The sequence below is a fragment of the Callorhinus ursinus genome, unplaced genomic scaffold, assembly GCF_003265705.2.
Source record: "Callorhinus ursinus isolate GAN/ISIS: 27379988/994484 unplaced genomic scaffold, GSC_fseal_2.0 scaffold30, whole genome shotgun sequence".
In the NCBI taxonomy this organism is placed as follows: domain Eukaryota; kingdom Metazoa; phylum Chordata; class Mammalia; order Carnivora; family Otariidae; genus Callorhinus; species Callorhinus ursinus.
This window is the reverse complement of record NW_027397092.1, coordinates 16520962-16540433: the sequence shown is the minus strand read 5'-3', so window position 1 is coordinate 16540433 and position 19472 is coordinate 16520962. Positions and strand designations below refer to the sequence as shown.

Below are 19472 nucleotides of genomic sequence, written 5' to 3'. Positions count from 1 at the left end.
ATGGAGCCAAGGAAGAATCACCAAGGCAAGCAAGATATAAGGGAGCCTCTACCCTGGACCATTTGGTTGTATGATCTAATAATTCTCTGTTTGGCTTCAACCAGTTGGGGTTAAGGTTTTGGTCACTGGCAACAGAAAGGATCCTAACATAGTTGCCAGTGAACTTGACCCTGCTAAGTTTTGATGGTCTCTGCTCTAATCACCATCTTCCCAAAAGTATTTTTAAATTCCTTTTAAGACAGATCAGTCTAGTAACAACAGTGATAGAATTTAGTCAACCTGAAAAAGACTTTTCCAATATTTATACATTCTGGTATAAAATTTAGTGGTGTGCATTATACTTCTCTTTTTTACACACATCTTTTAAGAGGAAATTCAATCTTCTGGTTTTAAGAAATGCAAATGTGAGGCAATGATGTATCAACCCAAAGATTTTCTTTGTAATAGAAAATGTTTTTAAAGGGGGGGAAGTAGGGATTTTTATAATTATTAAAAGATAAAAGTAAAATTATTTTTTAAGATAGAAAGCATTGGAAACATTTCGTATTACGATATGCCATTATTAGGCATCCTCTATCTGATTGTTAGAAATTATTCATTTCCTCAAAGATAGAGAATAAATTGGTTGGGGATGCAATCTTGTACTATGCACTTTCTCTGCCCAAGGCAAACACTGAGCATTTGAGAGCTATGAGAATGCTTCTGCATTTGAGTTTGCTAGCTCTTGGGGCTGCCTATGTTTCTGTCACTGCTGTAGAAAGTACCATGAATAGTCTGGTCGCAGAGACCTTGACACTGCTCTCCACTCATCGAACTCTGCTGATAGGCGATGGGGTAATTTTCTTCTTGATTCCTACTTAAAAAGCATGGGTAATCATTGGCAGTGGTTGATTTTTAAAGATCTGCTATTAATAATGAAATTATGAGTGTTAGTAATATATAATGGGTAACCATGTTACTAGGAAGCATTATATTAAAAGTTATGAATCTTACAATACGTTAAAAATGAATGTATTTCCTTTCCTTTTCAGAACCTGATGATTCCTACTCCTGAACATAAAAATGTAAGTTAAATTATGATTTGACAAGACGATTGCATGAATCAGTTTCGTTATTTTAAGCTACAAAGCATTAGTTAACATTGGAATGATTTAATTTCATCTATTTTGTTTTTATGTATGCAGATGTGAATGTATGTGCTTATGAATATTAGGAATGGTGTCAGGAATGACTCTACAATATTAAGTAGAACCCATTAAGCAATTGGATCAGGCCCTTTTTTGATGTTGTCAATTCTCCATCTCAAAGAGCCTCAGATCAAGCGTTCTTTCCAGAAAAATTCCATATTGGGTGAGAGGTGCCTCCTAGTCTCCATTCACCTCTATCTTTGGCTTTTCTCACTTTAAAGTCTTTCTGAAAGTACTAGCAACTTAGGGTTGTATTTTTAGAATTATGGTCAGTAGACATTAAAATATACAGTGAAGTCCTATGTTAATAGTCATTTCTTAAATGATTTTAACTCTAATAGAATCGTATACCTTTGAAGTATGTCATGGTCATATTAAAATGTTAAAGATGTGATATCATTAGTCTAAATAGAATAAAATTACTAGCCAGAACTGTCAGGGGAAACTCTGATGTGAGGTAAATCAGTAATGTAGTTGCATTATACTTCTTAAACACTTTATTTTTCATTAAGCATTTAATTTATATCATTTGTCAAACTCCTCAGTAATTATATAAACGTCATTTACTTATAGAAATTATAGCTCAGGGCGCCTGGGTGACTCAGTAGGTTAAGCATCTGCCTTTGGCTCAGGACATGATCTCAGGGTCCTGGGATCGAGCCCTGCATCCGGCTCCCTGCTCAGGGTGGAGTCTGCTTGGCCCTTTCCTTCAACCCCCACCCCGCTTGTGCTCTCTCTCTCAAATAAATAAATAAAATCTTAAAAAAAAAAAGGAAGAAATTATAGGTCAGTATGAGGTGGTGTCCCACCTGGAAAAAAAACAAGTGAAATACTCTTGGGAGAAAGGAACTTGTATAAACTCCACAAAACAAAGTCTAAATTTTTGGACCAAATTTTGATAGCTTGTTTTGATTATTTATATTTTAAAAAATTTTCCTCACTTAGCACCAATTGTGCATTGAAGAAGTCTTTCAGGGTATAGACATATTGAAGAACCAAACTGCACAAGGGGAGGCTGTGGATAAATTATTCCAAAACTTGTCTTTGATAAAAGAACACATAGACCTCCAAAAAGTAAGTTGAAGACGTTCGGTGGAAACTTAAGTATATTTGTCTGGTTGTGCCTGTTTGACAAGAACTGACGGTTTTCCTACAATACCTCTTGTCTGTTCTTTTCACAGAAAAAGTGTGGAGGAGAAAGATGGAGAGTGAAAAAGTTCCTAGACTACCTGCAAGTGTTTCTTGGTGTCATAAACACCGAGTGGACAACAGAAAGTTGAGACAAAACTGACTTCTTGTAGTGAAAGATTTTGGAGGAGGAGAAGAATGTTTTCTTTTGCAATCAGACTGAGGGCCAACCAGCAGTGGAGCCTTAATGATCCGTAGACTTAAACTTCAGAGGCAAAGTAGATATTTCAGGCGTCCTACTACTTTACCACCTTACACAAGCAGAAGGCATAAAAATAAAATGTTTTGAGACATATTTCAGATACCCGATCTTTGAAGTATTTTCCTCCAGTTTGCTCCAGGCAAAATAAATATGTACTTTAACCTTATTTAACACAACATTCTGTAAAATCTCTGTTAACTTAATATTTATTTATGAAATGAAGAAGAATTTGATAAATCAATATTTATATCAGATTGGGCTATGTTCCAATAAAACAAAAATAAACAACTCTGATTCAGTTTGTTGCTGGCCTCTGTCCTACTTTTTTTTTTTTTTTTTAGGTTTATTTATTTCTTTGAGAGAGAGCGTGAGCTGGGGAGGGGCAGGGGGAGAGAATATCCATGCAGACTCCGTCTGAGCACAGAGCCGGACACAGGGCTTGATCTCACGACCCATGGGATCAGGACCTGAGCCAAAACCAAGAGTCTGGCACTTAACCGACTGAGCCACCCAGGCACCTCTGTCCTACCCTTGAAGTGAGCACAGTCTGTGTGAAAACACGCTGAGTTTGGAGGGAGAGTCTGCGTCCGTGCTGGTTGAGCATTCCCGTCTCCCTGGTGACGGAGGTCCCGTGGGGTTCCAGTGATCCAGCAGGCCTTAGCGGGGATGTGGGCTGCAGGAACATGGGCGGGGGCTGAGCATGGTTTCCTTGCCGCAGTAAAGCAGAAGCAGGGAGGGTGCAGGTTAAATGGTGGGTGATAAATGAATGGATGAATGAATGAATGAATGAATGAAACTTCCAGGACTGGCCGGAGAATTAAAATGACTTTCAAGGATTTTCTTCGGAGGAGGATGGTGTAAAAATCTGTAACTAGGTCTCTTCTTGGCCAGTGAGAAGAATTTGGCAGACCAATCCCACTGCCAGTTCAAGGAGGGAGGCAGAAACCCTCTTGGTGGAGCCCAGAGCACTGTGGCCGGGGAGAGTTCTTCCTCATCTCCTAACAAAAGGGGCCGAAAAGCTGGTCGGCAATTATATTCAGAAGACTGGGTTCCAGAGGGTCCCATCATCCTGTATTCCCAGGGGTAGAGCTGCAGCCGTCCAGTCTGCCTGCTTATGATCGGTACCATAACTGAAGGTTCTTCAGCTTGAGGAAATTTCTCAAAGATCCAGAAAGTATGTTCTTGAAAATATATTTTAAAACTGAGATAAAACTGGAGGAGAGACCCAATAAGAATATTCAACTATGCCATTGACTACTTCATCTACTGATCACAGGGTCTACACTGCGTGCTGGAACACAGTTACAGGTGTAGGCTGAGGCTCCTTATCGATGGGTGCCATTACCCCAGGCATTATCTGCACGGCTTGTACGGGCCACACTCGGCTGTTTGTGTGCAGCAACCACTCTTATTGTGTCTGGGCACAGGAGAGGGGGCAGGGCAGTCAGACATAGAGTCTCAGGTTGGAGAATGCAAGTCCTTCTGTGTAAGAAGACAAGTTTTCCTTCCAGCACAAACCTAAGCATGGTGGTTAATGCTCTGCCATGGCCCAGACCCCCGACTGTGTGTCCACCCAGCCCTGAGAGCTGGAGCCGAGCCAATGAAGAGGAAGATGGGTCAGCACAGCACCGTGCTGACTGTTCTAGAACTGACAGGAAACAGGAAACTCTATTTGTGAAGAGGCTGAATGACAACTTAATTCAATTCAGCAAATATTTATTGAGCTCCCGTCTGGTCCAGGACTGTTTTAGGGACCAGGATCCATCAGTGAATAAAGCAGACAACATTCCCTGCCCTTGTAGACTTATATTCTCTCTCAAAAAAGATTATTTTCCCACTTCTTTATGAAGGTCCAGTACAGTGCAGGTGGATTTAAGACTGGAATAGCCGATCTGAAATTCCACTCATGAACTCTTACCAATCTACCAGGGCTCAGAGAAGCTAAAAGCAATCTGCACTGTATGCAATCAACCCAAACAGGACTTCTTAGATGTACCAAGCACAAGAGGGTAGGAGGGTGGGGGGTAGGGGCAGAGGGAGAGGGAGAGAGAGAAGCTTAAGCAGGCTCTACACCCAGCACAGAGCCGAACACAGGGCTCGATCATGACCCTGACCTCATGACCTGAGCCAAAACCCAGAGTCACATACTTAACCGACTGAGCCACTCAGGTGCCCCAGGAAATACTCAGACTTTTCAAAGATTGATTCATATGAGGTGTGAGCTGACACTGACACCTGGAAAATCCAAATGCCACCTTGATATTCTGGCTGGAATGGAAATTGCTTAGGACAAGTGATAAATGGAGCTTTGGCATGAGTCTTTTCTATACCCTTTGATTATTTTTTCAGTTCTTTACCATATATGTGGGATAAATATTCTTAGCACCTGGGAGAGCCTTCATATTGGTTCTCTGACCCATGAAGTAAGGGACAAGTGGAAGGCCTTGAAACTATCTGGACCCTGTCAAGATAGAAAATCAAAGACAAATACTATATTCCTGGTTGACTGCCACCATGAAAGATTGGAAACATGCAAGAGGTATATATTCCCATTCAATTTATCCTTTGTCCTCTGCAAAGACCAGAACAACACTTTCTTTTTTTTTTTTTTTTAAAGATTTATTTATTTATTTGAGAGAGAGAATGAGAGACAGAGAGCATGAGAGGGGGGAAGGGTCAGAGGGAGAAGCAGACTCCCCGCTGAGCAGGGAGCCCGATGCGGAACTCGATCCCGGGACTCCAGGATCATGACCTGAGCCGAAGGCAGTCGCTTAACCAACTGAGCCACCCAGGTGCCCCCAGAACGACACTTTGAATTCAGGCTGTGGCAGACTAGCTTGTACAGACTAGCCCTGGAGCTAAACAATTAGGAAAGACGGTTAAATAGTTTCAAAAATCCATTTAAAACAATTAGAGAGCTGACATGGCAATGAAGACTTGAGAGACTATAAGGAAGGTAAGCTTAGAAGCGGGCCTGACATTTGGCGTAGCTTTTTGCTTTGAGGCATTTACCGATTAGTAAGCAGTGGTATTGAGGTTGAGGAGCTGAGCAACAGAGAAGCCAAGAGAAAAGCTGTGGCTGAGGGACCATGGATAAAGCAGAGTTTTAGGCAGTTTCATGGATATGGAGGAACAAAAGTTGGGAGTTCAGGGCCCAGGAAGTAGGAGGGGTTTCTGTAAATACTTCCAGGCTTTCCACTGGGACCCCTGAAGAGTTATACTTTAAGAACTAACTGAAGTAGACTGGTCCTTTAAAACCAAAACCCATCTTTCTTTTTTAGCTGTATCTCAGACTAGATTGAGATGACCTGTTCTTGCCGTAATTGCTTGCTAGAAGTGCATCATTTCTGGAGGAAGATACCATCATCTTGTGTAAGACAATGACTGTATAATTCCTTCTTGCATTTCAGACCTTCCTTCTGAGATGTTTTTTCTCCCACAACTACAATTTATGCAAGTTCTTTTAGTGAGAGTTTATTGGTAATACATTCTCTCAGTCTTTATTCCTTCTAAAGTGTTTTAGCTGATTTAAAAATGAGCAAAAGACATGAACAAACACTCTGCCAAAGAAGATATATACATATGTATATTATATATATATTAAATAAGCATATGAAAAGATGCTCAATATCATGTATCATTGTGGAATTGTAAACAAAAATGAGATATCACTATGCACCTATTAGAATGGCCAAAATCCAAAACACTGACAACACCAAATGCTGGCAAGAATGTGGAGGAATAGGAACTCTCATTCACTGCTGGTGGGAATGCAAAGTGGCACAGCCACTTTGGAAGTTTCTAATAAAAACTAAACATATTTTTACCAGACAACCCAACAATCACTCTCTTTGGTATTTACACAAAAGAGTTGAATATATATCCACACAAAAGTCTGCACATCGATGTTTATAGCAGCTCTCTTTTCTTTTCTTTTTTTTAAAGATTTTATTTATTTATTTGAGAGAGAGAGAGAGTGGGAGAGACAGAGAGAGCACAAGCAGGGTGAGGGGCAGAGGGAGAAGCAGACTCCCCACTGAGCAGGGAGCCCAACATGGGGCTCGATCCCCAGACTCCGGGATCATGACCCGAGTGGAAGGCAGACGCTTAACGACTGAGCCACCCAGGCGCCCCTATAGCAGCTTTATTTATAATTGCCCAAACCTGGAAACAACCAAGATATCCTCCAGTAAGTGAACTGATAAATAAATTGTGGTACATACAGATAATGGAGTATTATTCAGCATTAAAAAGAAATGAGCAATCAAACCACGAAAAGACACAGAAGAACCTTCAATGGATATTACCAAGTGTAAGAAGCCAATCTGAAAGGGGTTGTAAGATTCCAATGCTATGATATTTGGAAAAGGCAAAACTACAGAAACAGTAAAAATATTAGTGGTTGCCAGGAGTTAAAGAGGAGGGAGGGATGAAGAAAGTGCAGCACAGAGGCTTTTTAGGGCAGTTAAACTCTTCTGTATGATACCGTAAAGGCAGATACATGTCATTTACATTTATCAAAACCCATAGAAGGTACAACACCAAGAATGAACCCTAATGTAAACTATGGACTTTAGGTGATAATGATGTGTCAGTGTAGGTTTGAATCTCAGCTGTATCACCTATTAGCTGTGTGACCTTGGCCGGTAACTTAAACTCTCTCAGGCTTTGATTTAATATCATAAAGAAGGAATACTAGTGTCTTTCATTGGCCTGTGATGACAATTAGTTGAGATAGTGACATAAAATGTCCAGAAAAGTCCTAACCCATTTGAGGAGATCAGTAAATGGTAGTTTGCTTGCCTCCTTTGGCATAACACTGGAACATTGTGAACATTTGTTGAGGGCCTATTGTGTTAAATACTAGTGCTACTCTCCAGTATTTCTTTCTTTAAAAAAAAAAGATTCATTTATTTATTTGAAAGAGAGAGCATGTGCGTGAGTGGGGGGATGGGCAAAGGGAGAGGGAGAGAAACTTCAAACGGACTCCCCACTGAGTGCAGAGCCAGTCCTGGGGATTGATCTCACAATCCTGAACTGAAACCAAGTGTCAGACACTTAACCGACTGAGCCACCCAATTGCCCCCCTCCACTATTTCTGACTTTTCTCTTTTTCTGGGCACACAGGAGAACTGTATTTTCCTTGCCTCTTGAAGTTACTCGTGGCAGTGTGACTTGCAATAAAAATGTGGTGTGAAGTACTTAAGAACTGATGTGTGATTCTCCTTGTTCTCTGCCAAGGGACTTGCAAAAGCAGTTTTGATATGGAGTCCCCATAAGATGGAAGTATTCTGGAACACTGAGCCAACCCACAGAGGACAATTGCTCTGAAAGGTTGCCCAGAGCCACACTCACAGAAGACTTTGTGTAATTTAGAAACAAACTAAATCTGTTGTGTGCTGCCCCTGGGATTCAGGGATGATTTGTTACTGCAGCATCACCTAGAGATTCTGACTGATACATACACAGAGATGTATCAGATGGAGCTGACAATGTTGCAGCGTAAAAACAAGAGCTCTGACAGAGGAATGTTCAAAGTCATGTAGGGCTCTGAGAAGGAGCAACTAATCCTGCTGGGGTAGGCAGGGAAAGAGAGAGGAGGCAGCATTTGAGCTGGACTGTGAGAGCCAAGAGAGAGGGATGAATGAAGACAGGAAAGTTACATTTTCCCTGCTTGGGCAAAGATGGATGTAGAGAGGCAGTGTGGGCAGAGGCACGGGGGTGTGAACATTCGTGGGACTATTCTGGGAAGAATGAGACTCACAGTCCCTACGGAATGTTGTCTTTTTTTTTTTTTTTTAAGATTTTATTTATTTATTTGACAGAGAGAGACATAGCGAGAGCAGGAACACAAGCAGGGGAGTGGGAGAGGGAGAAGCAGGCTTCCCGCGGAGGAGGGAGCCCGATGCGGGGCTCGATCCCAGGACCCCGGGATCATGACCTGAGCCGAAGGCAGATGCTTAACGACTGAGCCACCCAGGCGCCCCCTACAGAATGTTTTCCACATGGAACATTTCTTCATAGAATGTGTGTCCTTCAACGCAATGCTTCTCCACCAATATCTATGTAGGAAGAATATCATACTGTCCCCCAAAGTCGATGCATTTTTGAGTAAAGTGGTGGTGGGGAGCTCAGAAGAGGAAGTCTTTACTTTCTTTCCACATATAATTGGCAGCATATCGAGGTTCACAGGAGATAGCTATAAAGGTTCTGAAGGTCAACCAGGGAGACATGTAGTGTGTTATATAAACAAAGCAGCCATATTAGTGATTTCGTGGTCAGGAAGTAGTATTTTAAATATTTTACCACCATGTGGCGCCTGGGTGGCTCAGTCTGTTAAGCGTCTGCCTTCGGCTCAGGTCGTGATCCCAGGGTCCTGGGATCGAGCCCCCGTTGGGCTCCCTGCTCACCGGAGAGCCTGCTTCTCCCTCTCTCTCTGCTGCTCCCCCTGCTTGTGCTCTCTCTCTCTGCCAAATAAGTAAATAAAATCTTAAAAAAAAAATAAACCACACACAAAAAAACCCAAGAATATAGATTTCTTAGCCCCACCCTGGATCTACGTCTGGCTCTGTGCTCAGTGTGGAATCTGCTGGAGATTCTCTCCCTCCCCCTCTGCTCCTCCTCCCCCACCCCCGTCACACATGCATGTGCCTGCTCTCTGTCTCAAATAAATAACTAAAGTATGTTTTTAAAAAGAGAAAAGTCTGAGTATGTCCTTTACCAGTGCATGGTTATTCTGATGAATGGTTCTAGGTCTCTTTGGTAAAGGATTGAAGAAAGAACGTTTACTCCATGAAGTAGGATTGTAGGTCCCTCCCATTTAATGAATGCATACTGAGATCTGGGAAATGGATGAAGGGTCTGATTTTCCATTGTGGTGGCTCTTGCACACCTCAACCCATAAGCTCTTGATTGTATCTAACTACCTATATATTGAATAGCATGCTGATTGATCATCCATCTCTCTTGCCTCTTGAAATGCTTTACTGTATTAGCCATCACTATAAATCCAAGGGTCGAAAGGACTTTATATAGCCTGACTGCTCACTGCAGTAATTATGACCATATGACCACTTTGTTTCTGATGGTTAAGTGCTTCCAACCTGGCCTCTGCCATTCTAGGGATTCCATCTTGCCCAGTGATATTAGGGAGCCCATGTCAATGGTAGCATCCCCCATCTCCAACCCAGCTTATGGAGAACTTCTACTACCAAGCTTTGCAACGATGCCTGTTTCTCCTCACTAGTGCATCTTGTGCTGTGTTAGTAAAAGGAGTGTTCTCTGTGCCCTCCAGAGAACATAGTCAGATAGTGGGTACTCAGACCATACACAATACATCTATCTAGCATTCCTACTTCCTGAGCTATCTGCCCTCTTCTTCAACACTATGGAAAGAATGTTCTGGCATCTCCATTTCGTATTCTGTAGACCACCACCAAGCCAGGCTTCAAAGAGCCATTCCAGCAAACTGTTAGGATCAGCGCTGGGTGTTCTTGCCAAAACATTAAATCCTGCATCACAGTGAGTAGCCGCCCGCCCCCCACCCCCCGGCCCAGCAATGAATTCAACTCTATATTCTTCTGGACTAACAAGATCCACTTGGCTTTGGATTCTGACAGTACATATCTGTAAGCACCCGCACTCCCTCTCTCCTGAATGTCAGCTGGGAAGCTAATGCCTCTCAGCTTCAAACACACCTTCCATACTCTGCTAGAACTGGGATCCTGCAAACCAATTTCTGCTTTGCCAGCTGAGTCTCTGTTAGGATCTGTCAATAGGGGGCGCTAGAGTAGGAGGCTAGAGGAAGAAGGGACCTGCTCCTTCCTGTGTGCTTACTATTCCTTGTTTTTGCCTCCTATTCCTGTCTTGTATATTCCTAATCCTAATCTTAGTGTTACCCTGGCAGCAGCCGTTCATTCCAGTAGCAGCAATTGGTTACAGTTTGCAGTTTTACCAACATTCATTCAAACAACCTTAGCATACTTCATCCCCCCCTCCCAAGATCTCAGTACCACTAAACCAGCACCATCCCCCCAGAGATCTGGATCCCATTCCCATCGGCCCCTTTTCTGAGCTCAGAAACACCACCAGCCACAGAGTCCTGCCCCTTCCACAGAGCTTGGACCTTCAGGTCCAGGAGTTCCCTCCCCTAAGGTTGTACGTTTTAATAATTCTAACCTCTTCCCTTTGATCTCCAGCCATTGGGGCGGTAGCAGCTTCCCACAAATCACCACCTTCATAATACCTTATTGTTCCCTTTCTGTCTCTCCAGTTATCCAATATCTGCTTAACAATTATTTATATTCAATTCTCTCTATTACAATAGCTGGCCTAGCTTCTGTCTTCTGATTGGGCCCTAATTGACACAAATTATTATTTTTTAAAGATTTTATTTATTTATCTGACAGAGAGAGACACAGCGAGAGAGGGAACACAAGCAGGGGGAGTGGGAGAGGGAGAAGCAGGCTTCCCGCGGAGCAGGGAGCCCGATGTGGGGCTCGATCCCAGGACCCCAGGATCATGACCTGAGCCGAAGGCAGATGCTTAACGACTGAGCCACCCAGGCGCCCTGACATGAATTATTTTGAGCTCTAATTCTGATCACCAGCCTGCAGACGGTGGGGAGTGTGAAGAGAATAAATGTCATCTTGGGAAGCACCTGTGTCAAGAGAAATAATTTTTCTGTCTCCAAGCAAGGAGGAGCTAGTCCACTTTGGCAAGGGGGAAAGGGCTGCTTCTGCCAGTTAAGGAGAACTCAGAACTTGGGGTTTCAAGTTGGTTTTCTCACCCACGTGTTCCTATCCCAGATCTCATGATCCCACACTCTTGCTATAAGGGCCACAACTTTGCCATAGAAGAGTGCCAAAGTTACACAACTATTCTCCTTTGAAGCTCTACAAAGACCTGCAAATAATCAGACCCTGAGCCTAATTCTCAACTCAGTCTATGGCTGCAGGAGATAAGGATCTCCATTTTTTTTAAGTTTTATTTATTTAAGTAATCTCTACACCCAGTGTGGGGCTCGAACTCGACCCAAAGATCGGAGTCACATGCTCTTCTGACTGAGCCAGCCAGGCGCGCCAGGGGTCTCTTTTAAAGTTGCCATGGAAGTCAGCTAGCATTCAGAGCGTACCTTAAATTGGAATTAGATTGCTCTGAGCCTATTGCTCTTCTTTGGTAAGGTCTCCGGGGCTGTCAGAAGAGCCATTGTGCTCCGCAATTGCAGTTAATTGCAATCCTTGCAATTAACATAGCTCCCGTATGTTTCAGCCACTTCATCTTCCATTGCCTTGCTCTCCATCTGGCCTTCACCCAAATTAACCAGTTAAAAGCTTAAAAAAACTCCAAAGCCACTGCATGCCAGAAGTTACTCTCAAACGGCTTAGCACCAGCAATAGGTTCCTATTATTTTAGAGAGGTGAGCAATTGAACTTCAAGATTTCATTCCAAGGGTTTGTTCCATCTGATACCAACTGTCCATAGCCGGGGTATCCTCAGAAAGCAGACCCTGAGGCAAGCATTCAAGCGTCAACATTTACTTTGGGAGCTATAAGCCTATATTGGTTAGGTTGAGGGAAAAAGGGAGGTCAGGCAAGAAAGACACGCAGCAGTATGGTGCGATACTTTAGTGTACTGGGCACAGCTTCACACCAAGGTGTGAGCAAGCATAGCAAATCTCTCTGCAGGTATGTGTGCTTGTGCCAGGGAATTTCTGCCAGAGTGCTGAAAGAAGAAGACAGAACAGCACAGAGAAAGGCCGAAGGAGAAGGACATTCATATGCCAGGCTCCCTTTTGTCGGCCACACTCCATTGGTCAAATTCTCCTCTATTGCATTATTGGGTCAGTGGCAGCCACTTGGAAGCCAGCCTTCATTCCACACAGTGGGGCATTTCACCTGTGCTTGGAAGCATAGGGGTGACTTGGTGTGAGTGGGGTGCTGACCCAAGAGAGAGAAAGGAGGAAGTGGAGGAAATCTGAGAAGGCACACAATCATGTGCCCCATACAAATATAAATTCCAAAAACTGATGCAAGAATACAAAGGGTTCTATAACCATTACAGTAATTTAATTAATCATTTAAAATAGTCCCAGGTACCTGGGTGGCTCAGTCAGTTAAGCATCTGCCTTCAGCTCAGGTCATGATCCTGATGTCCTGGGGTCGAGTCCCGCATCGGGCTCCCTGCTCCGTGGGGGGGGCCTGCTTCTCCTTCTGCCTCTCTCTCTCTGTCTCTCATGAATAAATAAATAAAATCTTTAAAAATAAATAAATAAATAAAATATTCCCACAAAGAATACACAAAGGCTAGACAGTTTTATCAGTGAGTCCAACCAAACTTTCAAGTCACATATAATTCAAAACATATATAAACTCATACAGAAAATAAACAAAACATAATATCTTCCAGCTCATTTCGAAAAGCTAATATATATTAGTAAAATCAGAGGGGGACATCACAACAAAAGAAAATTATGATGCTATAGCCACTCATGAACATGCACATAAAAATTGTAAAGAAAACTTTATCGATCCAAATCCAGAATGTATAAAAAGATATTACATAACTAAATTGAACTTAATCTAGGAAGTCAAGATTCAAAATTAGAAAACCTATTAACGTAATTTACCGCATTAAACAATTAAAGAGATAAATCACATATCAATGCACAAAAAACATTACTGAAATTTAATATCCATTTATTATAACTACTTTTAACAAAGTTAAAATAAAAGGGAATTTCTTTAATCTGGTAAGTTTACAGCAAATACTGTGCTCAATGGTGATACATTAAAAATATCCCTTTAAAAGCAGGAACAATGCAGGGGTGCCTGGGTGGCTCAGTCGGCTAAGTGGCAACTCTTGAGGTTGTGGGATCAAGCCCTGCCGTGGAGCCTACTTGAGATTCTCTCTCCTCCTCTCCCTCTGCCTCTCCCCACCCAATCAATCAATCAATCAATCAGTCAATCAATAAAAGCAGGAACCAATGCAAGAATGTGCAGGACCACTCCATGTGCACTGCACAACCCCAGGGAGAACATCTTACATCATAGACATTGTGGATTTGAATATGTATCATGATCATTTCCTACCAGATGGAAGTAAAGGGTATTGAGGAAGAAGGCTTTTTCCAATTTGCATAGAAGCTTTATATGGGCTACTGGTGGTCCTGGATAATGTTAACTCCATTTTGTTTAAAAACTGTGACTGCAAGTACTGGCCTTTGCAGCAAGATTATAAATAGTACTAATAAATATGAGGATTGTAATGGGAGAAACAAAATTCATGTACAGAAGAAACAAAATTCACGTACAGACACAAATATCTACACACACACATATATATATATATATATATGCAGATGATGCAAAATGACAAAATAAAACCCAAAAGAATGTAGGGGTAGTAAATGATTATAAGTAGTAAGAGTTTATCAAACTGATTGATCAATATACAGAATCAATTACATTGTTACACATCACTAACAAATAGAAATATACTCTTAAAGAAGATATCATTTATAACACTTAGAAAAATATAAGGTGCCAAAGAGTAAATCTAACAAAATGTGAAAAACTTTATTGAAAGTTGATTTAAAACTTTATTGAAATAATTTTAAAAGGACCTTAACAAACACAGAGACCCACCATGACCATGGATACAAAAAGTCAATACCATCATTTGGAACCTGATCTATAAATTCAATACAAATCCTATCAAAATCCCGACAATTTTTTTCATGCTACTTATAAAGCTGATTCTAAAATGTACACGGAAGAATGAGGGTCCAAGAATAATCAACACAATCTGAAAGAAGGAGATCAAAGCGGGAGATCTTGCCCCATGAGATATCAAACTTCCATAATTAGGTCAGCAAGATCTTGATACAAGGTAGAGCAGTGGTTCTTAGCAAAGAGCAATTTCCCCCCTGGGAGAACATTTGGTAATTTTGGGTTGTCACAGCTGGAGAGAAAAAAGAGGCTACTGCCATGACCTCATGGGCAGAGGCCAGGGATTCTACTAACATCCAACATTACACAGGACAGCCCCTGCAGCAAAGAATTATCCTGTGTAAAATGTCAGCAATGCCAAGGGCGAGAAATCACAGAGGAGAGAGAGAGACCAGTAAATAACTAAAAAATTTTTTTAAAGATGGGGTGGGGTGCCTGGGTGGCTCGGTTGGGTGTCCAGCCCTTGATTTCAGCTCAGGTCATGATCTTGGGGTTATGAGATGGAACCCCACGTTGGGATCCATGTTCAGTGGGGAGTCTGCTTCTCTCTCTCTTTCTCTCCCTCTCCCTCTGCCCCTCCCCCCGCTCATGCGTGTTCTCTCAAATAAATAAATAAATCTTAAAAAAAGAAAAGAAGGGTGCCTGGCTGGCTCAGTTGGTAGAGTGTGTGACTCTTGGTCTTGGGGTCATGAGTTCAAACCTCACACTGGGTGTGGAGCCTACTTTAAAAATAAATACATAGGGCGCCTGGGTGGCTCAGTCGTTAAGCGTCTGCCTTCGGCTCAGGTCATGATCCCAGGGCCCTGGGATCGAGCCCCGCGTCGGGCTCCCCGCTCAGCGGGAGGCCTGCTTCTCCCTCTCCCACTCCCCCTGCTTGGGTTCCCTCTCTCGCTGTGTCTCCCTCTGTCAAATAAATAAAATCTTTAAAAAAAAATAAAAATAAATACATAAATAAGTGAATAAATAAATAAAATGAAATAAAAATATGACCTTGGGGTGAGCATATCTATCAGGAGACAGCTGGAATACTTTTAGGAAACTGGGTAATTTAAGGAAATTTTATTTAATAACGGGGCCATTATAACAGTGAGAACAGGACGTAGGGAAACCAGGAGGGAAAAGGCAATCCTAGCTGAAAGAGGAGAGGGATAGTTGGTGAAACTCCAAGAGACAGAGGACTATGGGGAAAGGGCCACCAGTAGGAGCTGGGGTCTTCAATCAAGGACACAGTTAATCTGCAGCAGCCTCACAAGGACAGAGCTGGGGGGACAAACACGTTGACTTCACTGAGCTCCCACCCTTAGTTTGCCTGTCAGGGCTCCTCATGGCCAAACCCAACGGGGAGCCCAGAAGCAAAGAAGTCATTAATGTAGTCCAGACAAATCTGCCCCCAGAACACAGAAAAGGCCAAAGAAGTGGATCTAAAGGAGCAAACAAGAGTGAATGGAAGTATTTCATAAATAAAACCCCCAAAGCACAGATCCTTAAGGAAAAGATATATACACTCAACATTCAACAAATTTACTGAGTAAAAGAAAAGACAAGTTATAAGCTAGGACATATATTTGTGTTATGTATAGATGACAAAGGATTCGTTTTCAGAATGAGTAACAAGTCCTCTTAATAAGAAAAAGATAAGTGCTCAATAAGAAAAAGATAAATAACCCACCAGAAAAAAAAAAAAAAGGTAAATGGCATGAGTAAGCATATTCTCAGAACAGGAAGCACAGATGGTCAATAAACATAAAGAGATGTTCAACCTTATTAGTAGTCAGGGAAATACAAAATTAAACCACAATGAGATAGCATCTCACACCCACCAGACTGGCAAAAATTTAAAAAGTCAAGCTATTACAAGTCTTGTCCAGGATGTGAAGTAAAAGGAATTCTTATACATTGTGTGTGGGACAGTAAAAACTGGTACTCTTGAAATGCAGAGCTAAGAACATTGAAGACACGTGTACTCTATGACCCAGAATTTCAATCTGGTAGACATTCTAAAGAAATTCTTGCACATGGACATTAGGACATTTAAGAAAGTATGTTCATAACAGCATTGGGTTTTCTTTTTTCTTTTTTTTTAAAAAAGATTTTATTTATTTGAGAGAGAGAGAGAGAGACAGAGAGCGCGCGCTCACGCCGGGGAGAGGCAAAGGGAGAAGGAGACGCCCCCCTGAGCAGGGAGCCTGACTCGGGGCTCGATCCCAGGACCCTGAGCTCATGTCCTGAGCCGAAGGCAGACGCTTAACCAACTGAGCCACATACGTGCCCTTCTTTAACAAATTTTTAAATTAAATTAAATTAAATTAAATTTTTAAGTAATCTCTACATCCAACATGGAGCTTGAAGTCACGACCCCAAGATCAAGAGTTGGACACTCTACTGACTGAGCCAGTCAGGTACCCCACCAAATTTTTTATTTTATTTATTTATTTACTTATGTTGAGAGAGAGCGAGAGTGAGAGAGCACAAGCAGGGGGAGTGGGAGAGGGAGAAGCAGGCTCCTCGCCAAACAGGGAGCTCGATGCGGGGCTCAGTCCCAGGACCCCGGGATCATGACCTGAGCCAAAGGCAGATGCCCAACCGACTGAGCCACCCAGATGCCCCCAGAATTTTTAATTTTAAAATAATTTTAGATTTACAGAAAAATGATGAAGAGTGCAGAGTTCCCATATACTCCCATGCAATTTCCCCTACTATGAGCATCTTACAATTGGATGGTACGTTTGTCACATTAATGAACCAATACTGATACGTTATTGTTAATTAAAGTCTATACCTTATTCAGATTTCCTTAGTATTTACCTAACATCCTTTTAGCATCGCTGTTTTTAATAGCTAAAGCTGAAAAAAAAAAAGAAGAAAAAGAAATACCCGTCAGTATAAAATAGACAAATTCTTGTTTTGTCATTCACTGTGGGTTGCAGTAAAGCAAAAGAATGTACAGCTATTTGGGTTAACATGGGTGAGTCTGAAAACATTTTGTCGAAGAGTAAAAGCAAGTCCTAAATATATCCAACGAGATTCCATTTATAAAAAGGTAAAAAATAGGGCGCCCGGGTGGCTCAGTCGTTAAGCGTCTGCCTTCGGCTCAGGTCATGGTCCCAGGGTCCTGGGATCGAGCCCCGCATCGGGCTCCCTGCTCCGCGGGAAGCCTGCTTCTCCCTCTCCCACTCCCCCTGCTTGTGTTCCCTCTCTCGCTGTGTCTCTCTCTGTCAAATAAATAAACAAAATCTTTAAAAAAAATGGATAAAATAAAATCATATATAATTTAAGGATATTTACATATGTGATAAAACCATAAAGAATAGCAAAGAAATGATTAACCACAGAAATCAAGATAGTGGCTACCTCTGGTGGGGAGGGAGTGGGACATTATGGGAGGGTCACCTTCTCAGGGATGGGGTGGTGGACACATGGATTTTTAAAATTTTGTTGTGTTTTAACTGTACATTTTTTGTATGTATGATGTTTCATAACAATAATTTTAAAAGCTCTCATCCCCTTGTTCTTCTCCCCTCTAAAACGTATTTCCCACACAGTCCTTATCCTCCAGAATTCTGGCTAAAGGGAAAAGGTAATATGTTCGTGTCAGAGCAAACAGGAACCTCAGTCCTCCATGCCCAAACCAAAGAAATGTGATTATGTCTCTTATCATCCTTTCAAACCCCACCACACATCATGGTGCTTCCTGTTTCTCAGAAGCTGAAAAGGTGCTGACATAACGTAACGAGTGGGAAAGAAGCTGTTTCCACAGATCCACCCCAGAGCCCTGGTATCACCCCAGTGGACAGGTGGGACTCTCGGCTACCGTCAGGAGCAAGGCCAAACACAGGCCCCGCGTCCGGGAATGACCCCAAGTTCGAAGATCCGCAGAACAGGTGACCCTGCCTCGCTATAAGAGCAAGCAAGGCCACCACCATCCGCCCCGAAAGATGCCTTCTGCAACAGCAAGAGGCAACTTCTTAGCGGGTCTCTCTGCCCAGGCACTGCTGGGCTCTGGGCACCAGACTCCTGCTAGGGCCCGGGAAAGTCCCCCGCCACTGGCACGCTCCTATTCCTCACATCCATCCCTCACTTGTCTGTTTGCTTGGTGTTTATCCACTCACCCAGCAAACACCGAGCACTCACAGTGTGCTAGGGGCTGTTCTAAGCGTTGGCAACACTGCAAGGGGCAGGGCGCAGTCCTAGTCTAGCAGTGTGAAACCAGTAGAGGGACTGGATAACAAACAAGCAAAACAACTATAGACTGTGGTCAGTGCTATCTGGGAAACAACAAAGGTTGAAGTCGAAGCATTAGCACAAAATTCAGGCTGCCTGAGTTCAAATTCTGCTTCTACTGCCTACACTTTGGGAGAATTAAACTCACCTTGGAAGTGATCACCAAACCTACCAAAGAGAGTTGATGGAACACTTATTCTTTCAAAAATCATTTCCTGGGCACCTCTAGGTGCCAGGCACTAAAGATGAGTAGTGAAGTTGACAGGCAAGCTCTTGCCCTCAAGGTGTTTATATCATAGTGGAGAAGGAGTCACTGGATGATAAGCAAAGGCCACTTCAGGTAGTGATGAGGGCTAGGGACTCGTGTGATAGAGGGAGATTGGGCAGGGGCTGGGGAGCAACCTGACATGTCAGGGAAGGCCTGAGAAGGTGACATTTGAGAGCTAACTGATAAAAAGAAGCCATATATGTGAAAGTCTGGGAGGAAGAGATAGCTAAACAGAAGGGCAAAAGTCCCAAAGTGGGAATGAAGTTGGTGCGGTTGAGGAACAGTAGGAAGACAGATATGGCTGGAACACAGCGGTTGTGTGGCAGGAGATGAGGCTAGGGAGGGAAGAGATGGCCCATGCTGCCCATAGAGAGGACTCTACATTTCTCGTAGTAATGGGAAGTCGCTGACCGTTTAAAGCAGAGGAGGGTCATTATCTGACTTCAGTTCTTAAAAGAACTCTTGCCTCTATGTGGGAAAGAGATGAGGTTTTCATGTTTAATCAGGGAAATAAGTTAGGAGGCTACTGCTCTAGGGGTTGGTGGCTCAGATTTGGGTCCGTGTGTGATATGCGGTGGTGTGGGACCAGCTGGAGGAGACAGGACCCCGACACGCAGGGCTAGTAGTGGACGCCTGATCTGTCTTCTCTCACCCCTGCAGCTCCTTCTGTTCCCTTA

The 19472-nt window shown here is 42.7% G+C and overlaps 2 protein-coding genes across 4 annotated transcripts in view; one reads left to right on the top strand and one right to left on the bottom strand.

Annotated features, from left to right (window-relative positions):
- RAD50 (RAD50 double strand break repair protein) overlaps positions 1-19472 on the bottom strand; it is a 142160-nt gene that overhangs the window by 98652 nt on the left and 24036 nt on the right. The window lies entirely within an intron of this gene.
- IL5 (interleukin 5) lies at positions 611-2632 on the top strand. The gene is made up of 4 exons (XM_025860945.2): positions 611-834; positions 1032-1064; positions 2133-2261; positions 2369-2632. The coding sequence occupies exons 1-4, from the start codon at positions 691-693 to the stop codon at positions 2465-2467; spliced, it is 405 nt and encodes a 134-aa protein (XP_025716730.1). The 5' UTR covers positions 611-690; the 3' UTR covers positions 2468-2632.